General features: G+C 44.0%; 2 protein-coding genes across 2 annotated transcripts in view; one reads left to right on the top strand and one right to left on the bottom strand.

Moving 5' to 3' along the window:
- Positions 1–8,590, bottom strand: part of TRAPPC9 (trafficking protein particle complex subunit 9) — a 159,241-nt gene extending 150,651 nt beyond the window's left edge. Inside the window, exons 1-2 of the mRNA XM_048508558.1 lie at positions 8,549–8,590; positions 3,333–3,933 (exon numbers count right to left, since the gene is read on the bottom strand). Of these exons, the coding sequence (XP_048364515.1) occupies positions 3,333–3,916 (584 nt within the window). The 5' untranslated portion in view covers positions 3,917–3,933; positions 8,549–8,590. The remainder of the gene's footprint in view (positions 1–3,332; positions 3,934–8,548) is intronic.
- Positions 8,591–10,280: 1,690 nt separating this feature from the next.
- Positions 10,281–13,529, top strand: CHRAC1 (chromatin accessibility complex subunit 1). The gene is made up of 3 exons (XM_048507459.1): positions 10,281–10,710; positions 11,451–11,577; positions 12,668–13,529. The coding sequence occupies exons 1-3, from the start codon at positions 10,441–10,443 to the stop codon at positions 12,796–12,798; spliced, it is 528 nt and encodes a 175-aa protein (XP_048363416.1). The 5' UTR covers positions 10,281–10,440; the 3' UTR covers positions 12,799–13,529.
- Positions 13,530–20,538: the final 7,009 nt, after the last annotated feature.

Here is a 20,538-nt window from a genome sequence, read left to right as displayed (position 1 = left end):
AAGATGCCAGCCAAAGATTTGGGCAGAACGCTAGGACCAGAAACTACCAGACCACGGCCACATCGCCCAAAAAACCCACAACAGCCAGTCGATTACGACCATGAAAGCCTTCAACAATACGACTAAATGTAGAAAGCCAGGCTGATTAGCAGCAGTAACACACTCAAGGATCAGAACAAACAGAAGCAAAAGCTCAGCCAGGGAGAGGGAGAACAGAACAATAAGAAAGAAGGATGGAAACAGATAGTAAGGTTGCCAGCTCTGGATTGGGAAATTCCTGGGGATTGGGGGGTGGAGCCTAAGAAGGGTGGGGTTTGGGGAGAGGAGGGACCTCGGTGGGGGTATGGTGCCATAGAGGCCACTGTCACAAATTGTCATCTTCTCTGGGGAAACTGATCTGTGTTGGTTGAAGGTAAGCTGTAATTCAGGGAGGTATCCAGGCCCCGCCTGGACATTGGCAACCCTTACATATAGTGAGATTAATTTTGTTCACTGCAGAAAAGTTGTGTCTTATTTTATCCTTTTTTATTTTCCAGGGTTACAAAAGCAAACCAAAATGTTTTAAAATGTTTAAAAATGTTCAAAAATATTAAAAATGAATATGTAAAAATGTAAAAATGTTTAAAATGTAAAAATGTTTAAAATGTTTATAAATATCTAAAAAGTGTTAAAAATGTCAAATAGTATGATGTGTGTAACAAAATATTGAAAGTATTATTTATCTATATTTTATAGAAAATCTATATGGCATATAAGAAATGTGAGAAAGAAAACGAATGAAATAGTTCTTCTCCTGAGGAAGACATCAACGAAAACGCTTTGGAAACGTGTGAGGCGTTCGAGAGACTAACTTTGATTGATTCTATAAGTTGTTATCAACGTGGATATAATTTATGAACTGGATATTGAACTTTGGTTTCTACATAAAAATTTGAAATATATTTATTGGGTGTAAATAGAACCCAATTCTTACTTGGTTAAACCATGGATATGGTCTTCTTATTTTTGAATGTTATATACTCATACCTTATGAATTGTTATACTAAAATCTGCTGAAAAGAAATCATTTTACATATTCTATTGGCTAAGTGCAACCTCCGTTTAAGTGTGTGACACATTTTTTGCTTTCCAGGGTTACAAAAAAACCAAACTGCTCCCACTGAAATCTTACCATAAACAGACACCCATTAAAATAAATAAGCCTCATTCACTAATAAACCAGAAGACACACGAAGTACTGAAACGCACCGTCAGCTTCCAAGTATACATAAGGGGGGGAGAACGACCATGCAAAGACAAATAGGTGAAAATTTTCAGGTCAAATATTACGAGAAACATTTCCACCACATTTGAGTGAAGATGGCATGCTAAACTACTACCGCGGAGGGCTGCCACATCACCCAGGCTTTCAAAAACCACAAACCGAACTGAAGGTTCCACGAAAGAACTTTTCCAGTTCTGAAGCCGAAAAGGCGAGTCTTTTGCCTGTGTATTTTTAAAGTCAAGAAACGCAGAAAGCAAAAACATGAAGCCAGAAAGTTTTGAAAGCCAGCAGCTCCCTAAGCATAATATTTTCATTCTCCTCCTTCACACCCCCCAAAGGAAAAAAAATTAAAGGGGGGGGGAGGAACCACAGCATTGTCAAAGGGATTTGCCAAATGATGAGAAGATAAACTACAGAAAGAGCCCAGGCAGCAAATACAGTCAATTGCTGTATTAAATAAAGACACAGAAAAAGCAATGCTTTGTAATGCAGTGATAGCAGAGTAGAAGGCAGCACACATTTCAAGAAAACAAATACAAACTAGCTAGTTTTTAATGCAACATGATCAAAAGCCTACCTTTTCAGACCCAAAAACACACTCACAGGGCAGTACGAGAGGAAGAAAAGGAACAACAAAAATTAGAAAACCCACAAGAATAGGGGGGAAATTAAACAGCCACAGACAAAAAGAGAGACTGAAGTTTTAAGGACACAGTTCATTCAACAAGAGCGATTAATAAGTTACGGCTTAAGAAGCACCGATCAGCAAAAGCAAGTGTTAGTATTCTGGTCTTTATCAACATGTTCAGTAGAAAGTGACAGGTGACACTTCATAAGCAAATTGCCTGAGTCAATTTTCATACGCCTAAACTGCCGTTGCCATCTTGTGTTTTGCTGAACTTAAAGACAGAAGTTTTATTGGATTTTATTGGATTTTACATGTGGGTAGATTGTTCTATGATTTTCGTTCGCTGCCCCGAGTCCAACTTCGGTCAGGGAGGGCGGGGTATAAATTTGGGCCAGTCACACAGCCTCAGTCTAGCCTCCCTCACAGGGTTCTTGAGAGGATGAAATGGAGGAGAGGTGAATGATGTAAGCTGCCTTGGGGCTCCACTTGAGAGAGAGGCAGGACAGAAATGAATGAACAAACAAATAATTTTTCATTATAATGCACTTAGAAGCCTACAATGAAAGGGAAAAGTATTTTCAGGTGAACCCTAAAAAGAAACAGATGTGAATAGGGGATGCCTGAAAGCAATTCACACAAAATACCGGTAAGTGGAATACAACCATCAGAATTAAGCTCTGTTGGGGACACTTTTCCAGCTAGATGACCTACCTCTGTCTCTTCCCTTTCTCCGTCATTACTGATTTGTAATGAAGAACTGATCATTTCTTTTATATCTTAAAAAAAGCTCACGCATCTTAACACCACAAAGTTACTTTGACTTTTGTCAATATGGCGTATATAGGTTAAAAAGTGGGTTTAAAAAGTATTAATGTGCAATGATTCCAGTAGACACACAACAATAAAGAGCAAAGAGAATGTAGACTGAAGTTATTATTCAAAAGCAAGAAATAAAAACCGTTTGGTCAAATACGACAGTCAAAACAATGTGATTGTTTTACTTCATTCAATCAAATATTGTTCAAAGAAAAGCCAGATGACTAGCAACATGATCACATTATCTATGCAGGGATGGCCAACCTACGGCGCTCCAGATGTTCATGGACTACAATTCCCATCAGTCCCTACCAGCATGGCCATTTGGCCATGCTGGCAGGGGCTGATGGGAATTGTAGTCCATGAACATCAGGAGAGCCATAGGTTGGCCACCCCTGAATAGTGTCTGCAGTTCACTGACATAATCAAAAAGATATTTACTGTCAAGGGTACCATTAACTGAAGGTCCCCAATAACCTAAAATTCAGCCATTGTTCTTAACTACGATACTAGAACGCGGACATTCTCCTCTCAGCTTTGACAAATACTGCTTACTACTCTTAGATCAAGGCCACCAGTTAAAGCGTCAAGTACAAACACATGTTGGTACATAAAGCTACTTACCTACTATCTGTATCCAGACCTACAAAATCCTTCTTTTCAAAGGGAACGCAGAGAAGTGGTATCTTATCTCCAGATTTATCAGTGGCTCTATCCAAACGCTTGGATTCTAATACAATGAAGAGCGATTCAATAAAGTCCTCAATTCTCTTCTCCACATCCTCACACTCATCGTAATTAGGATAAAATGCCACATCTGTACGAGACTGTTCCGCAATATCTTCTTGAAGTCCAAAGACGAACAGTCGAGAATCATAAAGCGTTGAACCATATATTTCCTTCTGGATGTGAAATTTCTCAAAGGTTTGAGGCCAGTCCTTAGCAGAGGAACAGTCTGTGATGGTTATGAGCCCCACCACTTTGCGATGTGTTTGAAAATCCCCCCATTCATTGCTTTCTGGTGGATAATGGTGTCGGTAGCGAATATACAACACACGCTGAGAGTCACGGACGTTTATCTGACTCACTGTGGAGATACGCTTGTAGATCTTGAAAAAGCTTTCTTCGGGAACAATCCCAACAGGTTGGACCACGACGAGCAGAGTCTGATGATCTTCCGCACACTGCATATAGTCAGGGACACTCATTTTGCATTAGATGTAGGCTAAGAAACAAAAACACCACATATCAGCAGTTTAGTGCTGTATTTCAAAGGTACGTACAAGATCAGGTGTGAAGCTGTGACTCAGTAGAACAGCCACAGAATAATAGAGTTGGAAGAGAACACAAGGACCATCAAGTCCAACTCCCTGCAATGAAGAAACACATAATCAAGGCACTCCTGACGTATGATCATCCAGCCTCTGTTTAAAAACCTCTAAAGGAGACTCCACCACTCTCCAAGGCAGTGAATTCCACTGTCGAACAGCCCTGACGGTCAGGAAATTCTTCCTAATGTTTAGGTGGAATCTCTTTTCCTGCACCTTTCCTGTCCTAGTCTCTGAGGCAACAGAAAACAAGCTTGCTCCCTCTTTGACATGGCATCCCTTCAAATATTTAAGCATAGCTATCATGTGCCCCCCTAACCTTTGCTTCCCCAGCTCCCTAAGTCTCTCTTCGTAGGGCATGGATTCCAGACCTTTTATCATTTTGGGTGCCCTCCTCTGGACATGTTTAATATCCTTCTTAAATTGTCAGTATCTGTCTAAAATTGCTCTGCTGGGCATGTAAGAAATCTCAGGTTCAATCACTGGCATCTCCAGTTGAAAAGGACCAGGCAGGAGATGATGTGAAAGATCTCTGCCTGAGGCTCTGGACCAGCGATTCCCAACCAGGGTTCTGTGGTACCCTGGGGTGCCGTGAGAATGTCCCAGGGGTACCGCGGCAACACTACCGGCCCCCCTTTTGTGGTGTCTCCCACCGGCACCAGCAAGGACATGGAACTAGCCCAGGAGGCAGGGCTTGCCACAAGGTCAGCAGCCAATTCCCGCACCCCTAGTGCTTCCCTTCACCCTTGCAGGGAAAGGTGGGGGGGTGGCAGGGGTACCGCGAGATATGAAGAGTGAGGTCAAGGGTACCGTGATGTCAAAAAGGTTGGGAAACACTGCTCTGGACAGAGGCTGCCAGTCGGAGTAGACAACTCTTACCTTGATGGCCTGATTCAGTATAAGGTGGCTTCAGGTGTGTTCTTTAAAAAGATGGCTTGGAATGTCCCCCAAACCATACTCATTCATACCTTCAATTTCTTGCACTTTTACAAGTTCACTTAAGATCTGACATGGTCAGTAGCCCACACATGACTTTATACACCACGGTACACTTGATTGTTTCCCCTGAGATGCTCGATACAGAACTCGTGAAGAAGGGAAAAGAAGAAAAACCAGAGGTCAGACACTGTTGTCCCCTTCCTGTTGTTAAGAGTAGTAGAAGAAGAAGAGTTTGGATTTATATCCCCCCTTTCTCTCCTGCAGGAGACTCAAAGGGGCTGACAATCTCCTTGCCCTTCCCCCTCACAACAAATACCCTGTGAGGTAGGTGGGGCTGAGAGAGCTCCGAGAAGCTGTGACTAGTCCAAGGTCACCCAGCTGGCGTGCGTGGGAGAGTACAGGCTAATCTGAATTGCCCAGATAAGCCTCCACAGCTCAGGCGGCAGAGCTGGGAATCAAACCCGGTTCCTCCAGATTAGATACACGAGCTCTTAACCTCCTGCGCCACTGCTGATATCGGTGGGCTTGGCCACAACTGCATAGGATTGGGCTCTCACAAATTTAAGTGTCACAGAAAGAAAATCCCATATGAATAGGGAAATAAGGAAGGACATTCTGAACCTACGGAAAATTAGACGGCAGCCATAACATATCAAAGGTTGCAATCCTATGCACACTTACTGTGGAGCGAATCTTACTGAACTCAGTTCAACTTACTTATGAATAACTACACAGAGGCAGTTTGCCACAGAAATACTAAGGAAAACAATCCCATGTAAGGCAACACACATATTACTAGATATCTATTAATACTGTCAGCAAATACTGTTGCCATTTATATATATTTATGTGTAAAACGAAACTGGGTTTCCTTCCATTCTGGGAATGTGTGTTTATTGCTCAAAACCAAAGACAGCATGACAGCCAACAAATGTGTTTAATACGCGCTTCTTATTTCTGAAGGCAAAAGAATACAAAAATATTTCAGCAAGAACAGATCTCTTATACCAGTGATGGCGAACCTTTTCGAGACCGAGTGCCCAAATTGCAACCCAAAACCCGCTTATTTATCGCAAAGGGCCAACATGACAATCTAACCTGAATACTGAGGTTTTAGTTTAGAAAAAACAGTTGGCTCTGAGGCGCGAGTTAATTGGGAGTAAGCTTGGTGAAGCAACCGTGCAACGCTTCAAATGGGTGAATCACAACCCTAGGTTTACTCAGAAGCAAGCCCCAATGCCAGCAACTGAGCTTACTCCCAGGTAAAGGATCGTGCCCAGGCCAGCCTAGATGTGTGTGTGTGGGGAAATGATTTTCAACCCCCCCCCCCCCACATGACGAACGCGTGCCCACGGAAAGGGCTCTGAGTGCCACCTCTGGCACCTGTGCCATAGGTTCGCCACCGCTGTCTTATACATTACAGACTTTCCTCAGAGAAAAGAGATTGCAGAGGTCATATAGAGATGTCTGGATTCAAATCCCCTTGCAGCCTTGAAGTTCACTAGGTGCCCTTTAGGCAGTCACTTCTCTCATTCCAAACTATGGCCCCTTCCGCACACACAAAATAATGCGTTTTCAAACCACTTTCACAACTGTTTGCAAGTGGACTTTGCTATTCCACACAGCTTCAAAGAGCACTGAAAGCAGTTTGAAACTGCATTATTCTGCATGTGTCGAGTGAGCCTATCTCACATGGTTGTTGGGATAATAAAATGCAGGCAAGAATGAGTCAGGTATGCTATTCTGAACACATTAAAGGAAGGGCAGAGAGAGGCTTTCCACATCACCTGGTAACTGATCTTTTTTTAGCTGAAGATGCAAGAGGACTGAACCTGGGACCACCTGCAGGCAAAGCCTTTACTCTACCACTGTGCTAAGGCCATGGGCCTTGTAGCATCATAAAAGACAAACAAATATTTCGGGTGCTGTGTGGTTTCCGGGCTGTATGGCCGTGTTCTCACAATACTAGAACCAGGGGGCATTCATTGAAAATGCTGGGGGTGGAGAATTAGGACTAGTAAAAGGAAACACTTCTTCACACAACGTGTGATTGGTGTTTGGAATATGTTGCCACAGGAGGTGGTGATGGCCACTAACCTGGATAGCTTTAAAAGGGGCTTGGACAGATTTATGGAGCAGAAGTCAATCTATGGCTACCAATCTTGATCTTCCTTGATCTGAGATGGCAAATGCCTCAGCAGACCAGGTGCTCAGGAGCAGCAGCAGAAGGCCATTGCTTTCACCTCCTGCACGTGAGCTCCCAAAGGCACCTGGTGGGCCACTGCGAGTAGCAAAAGTGCTGGACTAGATGGACTCTGGTCTGATCCAGCAGGCTAGTTCTTATGTTCTTATGTATGTTCTAGCAGCATTCTCTCCTGACGTTTCACCTGCATCTGTGGCTGGCATCTTCAGATCCTCAGGGATTCCGGCCGTGAAAGCCTAAGACAAAACAAACATTTGATTGTCCTGTCGAAGGCTTTCACAGCGAAAATCAACTGTCTGTTGCGGTTTTTCCAGGCTGTCTGGTAGTTTTTGCTCCTAACATTTTGTCCACATCTATGATGGAACAGGAACATGCCGGAATAAGATCTCATTTGCCTTTAAGGTGCCACCAGGCTCCCTGTTTATTTTGTCTGTTTTTGCAGCAGACTAGCAAGGCCATTCCTGAGGCTTGCCTGAGGCCTCCCTGAGAAATAATAATAATACCGTGTTTCCCCGAAAATAAGACAGTGTCTTATATTAATTTTTGCTCCCCAAGATGCGCGATGTCTTATTTTCAGGGGATGTCTTATTTTTCTGTGTTCCGCTCGTCGGGCACGCTTCCAAACAAAATCTTTGCGACGTCTTACTTTCGGGGGATGCCTTATCTTTCGCACTTCAGCAAAAACCTCTACGACGTCTTATTTTCCGGGGATGTCTTATATTCAGGGAAACAGGGTAGTACCTAAATTCAAGTACAGTTGCACATTAAGAGGCCAACAAGATGTTTGGAGGTATGAGCTGTCATCAACAGTTTTGCTTCTCAAAAGCTCATACTCCTCTAAAATGTTGATGATCTCGAAGGGGAAACTTGAACTAGAAACTAACTGCTCTACTGCAGACCAACACAGCTACCCTCTGCAATAATAATCAGTGCGTGTTTGTTTGTTTTTTTTTAAAGCACCAGTGCGCATACATAACATTGCACTGATTTCAACCAATTCCCCCCTAGGGGTTGGGACAGCCCCCCAGAAAGTGCCAGTGCTCAGTACCAGTGAGCAGTGATGCAAAGTGCCATGAAGTCACAGCGGACTATTGGCAACCCTGTAGGGCAGTGACGGTGAACCTATGGCACGGGTGCCAGAGGTGGCACTCAGAGCCCTCTCTGTGGGCACGCACAAACAGAGTTCATCATCTCTGAAATCACCCCCCCCCCACACACACACACACACATCTAGGCTGGCCTGGGCTGCTGGGCTCGATTATTAGCATTAAACCTAAGACCCAGTTTTGGGGAAGTAGTATAGGCAACCCTGTTAAGTGCTGTTAAACCCCACTGATTTTCATGCAAAGAACTAAATCGCAATCCTTTACCTGGGAGTAAGCTCCGTTGCTGGCAATGGGGCTTGCTTCTGAGTAAACCCTCCTAGGGTCGTGATTCACCCGTTTGAAGAGTTGCATGGTTGCTTCAAAGCAAAGCCGACAACTACCACCAAGCTTACTCCCGAGTAATGCACGCCTCGGAGCCAACCGTTTTTTCTAAGCTAAAACCTCAGTATTCAGGTTAAAGTGCCGTATTGGCACTTTGCAATAAATAAGTGGGTTTGGGGTTGCAGTTTGGACACTCAGTCTCAAAAAGGTTCGCCATCACTGCTGTAGGGTTCTAAAGGCAAGCAGCAAGCAAAGGTGGTTTACCACTGCCTTTCTGAATGCAGCAACCTGGTTTTCCTCTGTGGTACAAATCCAAGTACGAATCAGAACCAACCCTACTTAGCTTCTGAGATCTAATGAGCCTTGGCTAGGTGTGGGCCATCCCGGCCAGGGCAGACAAACAGTGCATTGCTTGCCTCTATGTAGTGACCCCAGACTTCCTTTGAGGTTTCCCATCCAAATACTAACCAGGGCTGACCTTGCTTATTTTCTGAGATCTGAGATCAGGCTAGCCTGGGCCATCCAAATTTGGGCAAGGGATGAAATGATGGTTTGCCATCACTTATCCTCTGCAAAACCAGGCTGGGTTTCCTTGGTCATCTCCCATCCAAAGACTAACCAAGGTTGGCCCCACTTTGCTTTCAAGATCTGACCAGATTCGGCTAGCCCAGGCTTTTCAAGTTTGAGTAATCGAGGCACAGCTGTCTTGTGGCAACTTTGTAATGCAGGGTTGTCCAACTGTCCTCTCTTCTGTGACCCTCCAGATGTTTGTGGGCTACGATCCCCATTTTGGAGGCCATGCTGGCAGAGAGGCTGATGGGAATCATAGTCCATGAACATCTGGAGGACCACAGTGGGACACCCCTTGTGTAGAGTTCTTAAGGCAAAAGACCCAGGGAAGCCTGGGTCTTTAGCCTTTGGATATGAACATCTGGAGGCCCAAAGCTGGACATCCCCACATAGAGTTCTCAAGGCAAAAGATCCTGAGAGGTGGTTTGCCTTGGCTTGTTCTTGCCTAGGAACCCTGGACCACTTGGGGTCTCTTTTGCAAGGACTAACTAGACATGGCCTTGCTTAGCTCTCCAGGTCTGAGAAGCCCGAGCTAGGTGGGACAGAGGACCTCCACAAAAAATCAACGGACTCCATCAGGGCAGAGGACCTCCACAAAAAAGAAGCCCTAATAACAACCACGGTCCTCATAATAAGGAGGCAGGTGGAGGCGGGGGAATTCTGGTCGGAGATGAACTTTCCAAAGTCAATGGGATGTTTTTGGACAAATAAATTAGAGGAAGGGGCGACTGCAGGACACGCCCCTTCCCGCGGCTGAGGTAACCAGCGCGCTGAGGGATGGAGCCGCCCCCTCCCCCCACGCCCAACGGACAGGGGCTCACCCACGAAGCCGGGACAACGTAATAGCTCCGCCTCTTCTCAGCCTCCTCCTCCTCACGACGCCTGCGCGGAAGGCTCGAGGAAAGAGCGGCAGGCAGCAACCGCGCATGCGTCGATGCGCGCGACAGGGACGCAACAGCCGATTTCAACCGGGCCGTGAGGCGCGCACGCGCTCTGCTTACCTCACCCCGACTCGACCGTTTCAGGCTGTAAAATCACGTTACGTCCTCCTGGTCACGTGACCTCGATTTCCGCTTTATTTGAAAAACCGTAATTGTTTTTTTTTTTAATTCAACCCCTGTGGTCGCGTATTTGGAACAGGGCTCCAAAGCTTTTAAGTTTTATGAACACCTTCCCCTGCCGCAAGTGACGGTTGTTTTTTATCGAAAGGCCTCATGGGTTAGAAACGAAGCGAATCGGCCTGTGGAGCGAGTGTCGCGCGATGCATGATGGGACGGGTAGTCCGTTACCTCATTGGGGCGCTGTACTGGGGCAGCGGTGGGAACTACGAAGCGTCACCGAGGGGGCGGTGCTTCTCGGGGGCGCCCCTCTCGGCCCGCAAAATGGCGTCGGGACCGAGGGGAAGCGGCGGCGGCGGCGGCGGCGAAAGCCGGCTGGTGTCGCTGCCTCTCTCCCGGATCCGAGTGATCATGAAGAGCTCGCCTGAGGTCTCCAGCATCAACCCGGACGCCATTTTCCTCACCGCCAAAGCCACGGTAGGTGCCCGAGGGAAGCCTTGAGCCGCCTATTCTCGCTCTTCCCCTGCGGCCGAGGGAGCATCAACTGTGCCTACGCCCCGCGAGGTGCAGGAAAAAATCGAATCGTTCCCTTTATTCCCATTCTATCTTACCTTTCTATCCAGTGGGGACCCAAAAGCGGCTGGCGTTGTTCCCCTCGTGTATCACAACAGCCCTATGAGGTAGGCCAGGTTGAGTCTGCACGACTGGGCCAAGGTCATCCAGCGACCACCTAGGAAGTCCAGGGTTGCTACCCGGAAGCAGGCAATTGCAAACCACCTTTAAATATCTCTGGCCTTGATCTGGATGGCTCAGGGTAGCCCTGCCTTGTCCAATGTTGGAAGCTAAGCAAGGTAAAGGCAAACAACGTTTAAAGGCAGTTTGCCATTGGCGGCCACTGTGTAGCGACCCTGGACTTCCTAGGTAGTCTTCCTTGGAGTTTCCCAATGTGGAACTCACAACCCTACCCCCATCCCTCACCAATGACCAGGGGGACGGAGCACAGGACAGGGCAACCTTAGTTCAGAAACCAGAATGGGGAGTTCAGCATGATGGTTTTCATTATCAACAGGTGTCCTTAAGCTTGAATCTAGTGATGATCAGTTACTACCTGTGAACGCATTCCTGGTTTAAGTTGGGGGATTGGGTGTGATTAGTGGATATCTGGAGTCCATTGATATCTGAAGCTGTAGGCTTATTGGAGTTTTTCTTCCCTTCAGGAGTTGTTTGTTCAGTACTTAGCAACACATTCCTACAAACACGGCCAAGGCAAGGAGAACAAAGCCTTAACCTACAGTGATCTCTCCCACACAGCGGAGAAGTCAGAGACGTTTCAGTTCCTGGCAGGTAGGTCTTCACCGGGTAACGAGGGGAAAATGTCAGGGAAATTGATGCTCTTGAATATTCTGCTGTAGTCATGGCAGTCAGCCAAGCTTTCTTTCACTGCCAGTTCTTTAGGTCCAACTTGGAACACAGAGCAACATCAGGTGCCAAAAGTGTTGACTGATAATTTTGTGGTCAGATGTTTCCCATCAGCCCCTGCCAGCATGGCCAATTGGCAGGGGCTGATGGGAATTGTAGTCCATAACATCTGGAGTGCCAAAGGTTCGCCACCACAGGCCTAGGAGAACAGTTGCCACGATTTTTCATCCAATTCAATAAGGAATTAGAGTGTTCCGGTTGTGGAGAAGAGGGCTTGAATCCCCATCAGACTGTGGGTAGCCTGAGGCTGTTCTCACATAATAGGATTGTTGCGAGAATAGCAGTATAACCCCATAGAACAGCGGTTCTCAACCTGTGGGTCGTGACCCCTTTGGGGGTCTAACGACCCTTTCACAGGGGTCGCCTAAGACCATGGGAAAACACATATTTCCAATGGTCTTAGGAACCAAGACACAAATAATGTTATGGTTGGGGGTCACCACAACATGAGGAACTGCATTAAAGGGTCGTGGCATTAGGAAGGTTGAGAACCACTTCCATAGAAGCTGCTTGAACAATTCTTAAACTAGTAGTAACAAATAAAATTTCTCTTCCTTAGATTCTGAAACTCCTCTAGAAGCTGTATAAGACGTCTCAATAGGATTGTCTTTAAGGCTTTCCTAGATGAGGTTGTGTTTTCTCAAGTTTGGAGGGCCTGCCAGTCCAGTTCATGACCCAAACGATCTGGTCAACAGGCTTAATACATTGGTTCAATGTGAGCAAACATGCCATTTGGAAAAGTAAATGTGGTTTCTACACTAAAGTCTGCTAAAGTCTTGGGTAGCGTAAGGAAAGGAAAAGTAGGCATGTAGCAGCTAATGCATGTTTTTAGTAAATAAATAGTTGTATAAGGAGCCTTGTGGTGGAATGGTTATTGCACTGGCTACTTTGTAGCAGCTGAAAGCATGTTTGATCTTATGCGTCCTGTAACAAAATGAAAATGCCATTTTTCCAGATATCTTACCGAAGAAAATCTTAGCTAGCAAATATCTGAAAATGCTTGAGAGAGAGAAGGAGGGAGAGCTGGAGGAGGAGGAGGAAGATGAAGAGGATGAGGAAGAAAGTGAAAACGAAGAAACATCTTGAGTGTGACAAGGCTGAATCTACTGTGCATTAACTTTGGAGACTCATGCTCAGTTTCTCTACTGATTGAATATCTGGCAAGTGGATTCTCAAAGCACAGGAGCACTTACAACGTCTGCAACAACTATTTTTGTATACAAGATGGAACTGACCTAATATACACATCTGGCATCTAAGCTATAGTTCTTTGTTGGATGCCTGCTAAAAAAATGTGGATTCGCTATCCAGTGTGTACTGACCTTCCTTGTCTGCTCATATTGGGCAATTTCCAGAGGTCAAGTGTCTGAAGAGTATTTTTGTTTATTTAATGTGCCAGAATTATGGCTGTCCTTTCCTATGAGCTAGGGAAGCAAGAACTTTTTGTCAATCCCCTAGAAGGGAAATAATTCTGTGTAGTAGCCATACAGACTAACATGGTTCTGTCACAATGTCATTCGTGCTGCCTGGTCAGGTATTAAAACAGGAAACTGGCTTTCCGTTACTGATTTCTGATAGTCGAGAGTGGTGCTTAAATGAGGACAAGTAGCAACTCACAGTCTCGTGTAAATATGTATATTTCCGAGGGTCAGTCACTAGATTTAAGTAAATACTGACTGGAATATTTTTGCTTTAGGAAATGTGCAGTAAGAGTCATTACCATGTGAAACAGCATATTTTTTAAACGGTGAGATTTGTGGAACCTTGAATACATTCTGTGTGAAACAAGTTTTATAAAACAGACAAATGGTAAATTTTATAGTCTGTGTGTACATTTTGTTACATTCTGATACAGTATTTTCCCATATAAAGTCGAGTATTCTGGGGAATAGTGGTAGTAGCAGGGGAGGAAGGCCATCTTGTTCTGAGAGCCAATCTGTTCTCAGGAAAAATCAGAGTCCGCTTCAGGTGAGCTGTGCACGTTGGCTTCACCCTTCCAAAGGTTAAAGTGTTCCAGCAGTGGAAGAGGCTCTTTAGGCTGCAGACTTCACTGAGCAGACTGGCGAGACACAAGCTTAAGATTCCATAGCCCTGCTTAGCATCCGGGACCTGTTGAGAGTGGTCGGCATGGACCATTGGGGTAAGGGCAGAGTTGTAGGTACAAGCACTAGTTCCCAAGCTGGAGATGGCAGAGACCGCAACAGTAAGAAAGCAGTGTTAAGAACATAAGAACAAGCCAGCTGGATCAGACCAAAGTCCATCTAGTCCAGCTCTCTGCTACTAGCAGTGGCCCACCAGGTGCCTTTGGGAGCTCACATGCAGGATGGGAAAGCAATGGCCTTCTGCGGCTGTTGCTCCCAAGCACCTGGACTGTTAAGGCATTTGCAATCTCAGATCAAAGAGGATCAAGATTGGTAGCCATAAATCGACTTCTCCTCCATCAATCTGTCCAAGCCCCTTTTAAAGCTATCCAGGTTAGTGGCCTTCTCCACCTCCTGTGGCAGCATATTCCAAACACCAATCACACGTTGTGTGAAGAAGTGTTTCCTTTTATTAGTCCTAATTCTTCCCCATGCATAATTTTATAGACTTCAATCATATCCCCCCTCAGCCGTCTCCTCTCCAAACTAAAGAGTCCCAAATGCTGCAGCCTCTCTTCATAAGGAAGGTGCTCCAGTCCCTCAATCATCCTCGTTGCCCTTCTCTGCACTTTTTCTATCTCTTCAATATCCTTTTTGAGATGTGGCGACCAGTACTCCAAGTGCGGTCGCACCACGGCTTTATATAAGGGCATGACAATCTTTGCAGTTTTATTCTCAATTCCTTTCCTAATTATCCCCAGCATAGAGTTTGCCTTTTTCACAGCTGCCATGCATTGAGTTGACATTCCCATGGAACTATCAACAAAGACGCCCAAATCTGTGTTCAGCTCTGGTTTTTATTTTTTGGTTGCTAGCAGCCATGATCTTCTACCCACACTCTTAGCCTTGACACCAATAATATCACAACTCTGGCTCCCTTCCTGCCATGTGAATGTCACATTATACATTTCTGACACAACTGAATCACATTGTTACAGCTTGGCAGTGGGACTCCTGTCTGGAAACATCGCAGGCCCCTGGGTTAAAAGGTAAAAAGTCCCTCACGCAAACTGAAAATGGTGAGTTTGAGGTAAGTGCACATAGAGGATTGTTCCTGCTGTGAAATTTCAGGAGGCTTCCAAAGGTAAAGCACATCCATCCTGCTAGGTATATATATGGTGTACATACGTAGCTGAAAGAAAGGGAACTCAGCAGGGACATTTTTTGCTCCTGACTCCAATGAGTGCTCAACCTATAAGTATTTCATTGTAACACAAAATTCAAGCCAATTGAAGTCTAATTATGCATAACAAAAAACAGATCTGAACTTGTAAATGAGTAATTTATTGACATACTATGAGGCAGAAACAAAACTGACACCATACAAAATAACTTTATAAAATATCATTCACATCATTTTGTCAAGATTTACAGCATTTTTGAGCTTGTTACAGATCTTATGGTATGGAGGTAAAAAAGAACACACTACACTAGATCTTTAGTATTAGTTTATAATATATATATACACACGACCACGCGCGCGCGCACACGCTCACACACATACACAAGAAAACGAAACAAAAGTAAAAGGTTAGTTTGTCATGAATTTATTGCAGAAGTAGTGCAAAGTATTTTCACCTAGCAAGCTGTAAAACAACCACCAAAAGAGGAATCGCCAAAGCCTAAAACAGGACAATAAATTCTGAATTTCACAGTCTTTGGAAACTTCCTTCAAGAGTTTCTCTCTGACTCTGGGAAAGTAAAGAAAAAGACACTCTCCCTGTCATATTATTTGGGCATTAAAAATTGTCAGTGTTCAGAAACAACTTGGATCTGATTCCAGGTTTTTGTTTTTTTTATTTGATGGGGTTGATAAAAATACTCTGGGCTCAGGTTCCGGTGTTAGGTTACCCTGACTGATTATTCATTAGCTTATTCCTTGGTCGCTATATAATTGTTACAGATCCAAAGGTAAAGGTTGTTTGTCTATTTACTTTGTTCAAGAATAGCCAGGCAGGACAGTCAAGACAAGACAGAACATCTATTGTCTGTTTTATAACCTTGGTATCCCTTTTCTCAAAAATGTATTTGCAAAAAAACAATCACTACATCCTCTACTTTACAATGCAGGGCAGACTTTGATATCAACTACTGAATTAAATACCAGTAAAGGATAGGGACATCTAACCTAGTGAAAAGAGACCAACTCTCTAAATTCTTCAGAGGTACAAAATACAAGTACAAATTAAAAAACCAGGTAGCCAGTTAACAACAGAATAAAACGAATGAAAGCCAAACAAAATGATCTATGAAATAAAAGGAACAAAATGCAGCATATTCAGGCTCTTGTTTTCAATCTTGAGGTACCTGTAAGTCGCCTTTCCTTCTGCCCAAAGTACTAGGGTACATTAAAAACATTTTAAAAGTCTTTACCATAAGCCAATTTACAGGACATTTATTACTGACAAAGTGCAACAATGCTGATCGTTTATATGCAGCATATTAAAGGATGGTTACTCTTTTATAAAATATAGCTTTACTTATAGACCCATCAGGGCAGTTTTGTAAAACACACTGGTTTCATTTTTTTTTTTTGTTTTTCGTTTGTTTTTCCTGTTGACTGAATCTCTCTGCAGCAAAACTCCGTTAGGGCATAGCTTAAATCCTGCCATTTAGGAATGTCAGCACTACTCCGCTTTTTTCAATATTAAAACTAAATAATCATTTTTACAGGAAACATTTCCCATGCTGTATTGGTTACAGTTTATAAAGTCTTTTTTTATTTTTATTTTTTAGGCTTCAAAAAACAATAGTATATTACAACTCAGTCTCCAAAAAAAGTAAGTAAAAAAGGTTCTCTTATAGTAAAAAGGGTATTCAAACTGTTATATAAAAGCATGCAGAAAGTTACGCTGACCTTTTAATTCCCTTACCTGACGTATGCACACACCCACTGCCCGTTGAACATGCACATATACGCAGCCACAAATGACTGTGCATTCATAACTGCATATGCACACACGTCCAGCCTGTTCCTTCGACACACACAGCTGCACGCTCACGCCCACTGACTCCCCTTGCCCAAAAAGGACCTTCCTATTTAAATGGTGGGAACAGACCCGTTCGCCTGGATATGTCCCCTTTGTATACACACATGGAGCAGGCCGCCCAAAACGCTCAAGTTGCAGATCGGAGCATACCGAGCCCGGGACTTTTAAGCAATTTGAGAGGCTCCATAGAGAATGGTGCTTGGCCACAGAGATGTATGCATAGAAATAGTTTGGGATTTATTTGAGAAAGTTTCTACATTTAAAAAAATCTGTCCACATTACAAGCATTTGATTATGCTGTATATTTTTAATTAATACACTAAAATACATTTCTTTTAAAAAATAAACTGAACACAGTTTTCAGTTTTGCTGTTAAAAAGGATTTATTTCTACGGTAGGGCAGGATTATCCGATTCTGCTATGCACAGGGACTCAAAACACAAAAAAGGCACAAACTCAAATGCCCCCCAACACAACCCCCTCCAAGTCCTTGTCTTCAGATGACAAGTAATCACATACCATTTGGTCACTTTGGACAATCTCATTGATAATCTGAATAAATTAGCACCCAACTGCTTGGTCTGAGGTAGATCCAAACTGGAAAGAGAGCTGGGTCCCCCAACACTTTGCCTTCCCTGCTAATTAAAAATCTTGGCGATAGAAGGATTCAATGTCAGTCAAAAGATGGCGGGGGAGGGATCACTATTTCAATAAAGTCTTTTTTTCAATGAATGTATAAGCTTAGCAGTAAGATTACTCTTTCATACTACATTATGTTTGGGGAAAATAAATGTAAAGGTAAGGTAATCCCCTAGCCCTTAAAAAAAAACCCCAAAATTAAATCAAATTATACATTAACCCCCCCCCCCCCAACATACTGCAACACGACATCTGGATCAATTGTGTGGCTGTATCCTGGAGCTAATTTCCACGGGTGGGATCCAGCAAGCTTTCTGCGCAATCTCATCCAATCTCCCTCCTTCTTACAGCCCGCCCCCCCCCCCCCTTCCTTCATGCAGGTCTCATAATCCCTGGGGACTCCTTTTCCCTTTGGTAGCTGCAGAAAAGTTGCTTGGATCCAACAACACAATACACAAGTTGAAAAAACTGGGTAGGATGAACAGACTACTGGCAGATGCCCAAGTAGTCTCAAAAACCTATGTGTCTTTTAAGGATAGAGCCATTGAATTAAAAAATCTGCCCTCATGGGAAAAGAGTTAATTGTACTATATCTTTTGCATATTTTGCTCGTGGAGAAATTCAATAGATTTTTTAAGGCTTAAGTTAAAAGTAGTATTACCATGTAGCATTAAGCAAGCATATAACTAAATTCTCTAGATACACATACTGCATCAGTGCTGTCTTTTGTACAGTGAAATATGAAATCTATATAACGAAACAGCAGACTACAGTTTTCCTATTGGGTGAGAGTAAAAATTGCATTTCCCCCCCACTAGCGTGAATTTTATAAGGAGGAGGGTGGAGCTCGCAGGTCTGTTCCATGAATGCCTCTTTGTGCCAGAGGAAAGCATGGACTTCTCCTTACACAGGAGACTCCTTCTGCCCGTAGCAGACGCATGAGGCTCTTTCTGCCAGTAGTAGATCTCTCTTGTGTAAGGGGAGGACTCCTAGTGCCACAGGAAAGAACAATCATCAATGGAACACATTTGCAGGTTGCGGCCCATTGTTCTGGGGGGGGGGGGGGGGACAGATGTCCTGCAAGCCTTGAACCTTATAATACAGAAGATGCAAACGGGTATAAACCAGTTAAATGCATTCTACACATAGTACCACTGGATATAAGGCCATTTGCTCCTCTCCTCTGTTTCATTATACAAGCATTTTTCCCCCTTCCCCTCAATGACCAAAACATTGTTAAGAAAAATGAGATCTGTAAACAAAGGGAAAAGTATGTACAAAACTGGAATTCCCAGGGAACAGTCTTTTTAGTTGAAAAGCTCTCAGAAATTGTCAGATCAAAGTGTTCCCACCTGTAAGTTCTGATTCTATAGAACAACGTTCGGGTCCTTTCTGTTCCGTTTTATTATACAATGCTTACACCCCTGGCTAGAACTATTATGGACTGATCAGCTTCATGCACAAGCGCTGGGGTCTCGGAACAGGAAGCACATGAAAATTTCAAAGCCATTTCACTTGATACAATGGCAAAGCCAGATTTGTCGCCCATGTACATCAGCAAGGGGCAGAGACAATCCCAGCTCCAGCATGTGCTACATTTGACTGTGTGCAGATAAACTTACTAGGTATACCCCTTTAATTTAAAAAAAAAGGTATGAAGAAGCCCGTCACAATGAACAAGAGGACTCCAAGGTTAACTTTGTGGCTTCTACATTATACAGAAAGAAAAAGGACTCAGGAATCACTCCTGAAGGAAGAAGAGTTTGGAATTATACCGCCTTTCTCTTCTGCAAGGAGTCTCAAAGAGGCCTACAAACACCTTCCCTTCCTCTCCCCACAACACACACCTTGTGAGGTAGGTGGGGCTGAGAGAGTTCTGACAGAACTGTTATTAGCCCAAGGTCACACAGTGGGCTTCATGCATAGGAGTGGGGAAACAAATCCAGTTCAGCAGATAAGAGTCTGCTGCTTAGGTGGTGGAGTGGGGAATCAAACCCAGTTTTCCAGATTGAAGTCCACTGCTCTTAACCACCATGCCATGCTGGTAACATCAGATTCAGTAAGAAACAGCACAGTGTATTAAGTCTCCACAACACAAATCCTGGAATCTGATTTACAAAAATTGTTTAAAGGGGGGGGGGGGCTCTAGTTAAAAGGTGTCCACAATCTTGCCAACTTGACATAGACAGAGGTAGTCTTTGTTTTAAAAGCAGAGCACAAGGCCCAAATTATTTCCCCAAGGTGTGTATTTCTTCCTATGGGTATGATCGTAAGAAAAAAGTTCTACAAGGTGGGGAAAGGGAACACAGATCCTTGCATGAATTGCTCTTGTTTGGCTCCACTAGTACTTTTGGACGTACAAAAGTCTTTTGAACAAGCTGCCTGAACCCGGAGATCCCTCAAGAGACGAAGAGGGCGTCAGCTTCAGCACTGTTCTCCGCCTCTGAGGGTAGAATCACAATGTGTGACGTTCCATACCTGCAGTCACTCAGCAACCACCTGGCTCCACTGAGGGGATACATGATTTAAGGATCAAAAACTCTTCTAATTAGACTCTAGTGAACTACATTCTTATGCCCTTGATGAAGTTTTGACACAGTAAAAAAAAAAATAGACAGAGGCAGCCTGTTGTGTATTACCTCATGTGGTATTCACTGTCACACAAATGTCAGAATATTTTCTGTAAGTCTCACAATACACTTTTAAGGGGCCCTTCTTGTGAACAAAGTCCTGGGAAGCCTTCCTGTCTCAGCCTTTAGGAAATAGAAAGAAGGTACAATTTAAACAGTCCTGACACTCAGAGCAGCAAAACCTTACTTCCGCACTTTAAAAAAGAAAAACACACCGAACACTGGTTGTTGTGGGTTTTACAGGCTGTGTGGCCATGGTCTGGTAGATCTTGCTCCTAATGTTTTGCCTGCATCTGTGACCACAGATGCAGGCAAAACGTTAGGAACAAGATCTACCAGACCATATCCACACAGCCCATAAAACCCACAACAACCAGTTGAATCTGGCCGTGAAAGCCTTCGACAATATACATAACACTGTTTCTG

This window comes from Sphaerodactylus townsendi, linkage group LG09 (genome assembly GCF_021028975.2).
Source record: "Sphaerodactylus townsendi isolate TG3544 linkage group LG09, MPM_Stown_v2.3, whole genome shotgun sequence".
In the NCBI taxonomy this organism is placed as follows: Eukaryota; Metazoa; Chordata; class Lepidosauria; order Squamata; family Sphaerodactylidae; genus Sphaerodactylus; species Sphaerodactylus townsendi.
This window is presented reverse-complemented; position numbering and strand designations above follow the sequence as displayed.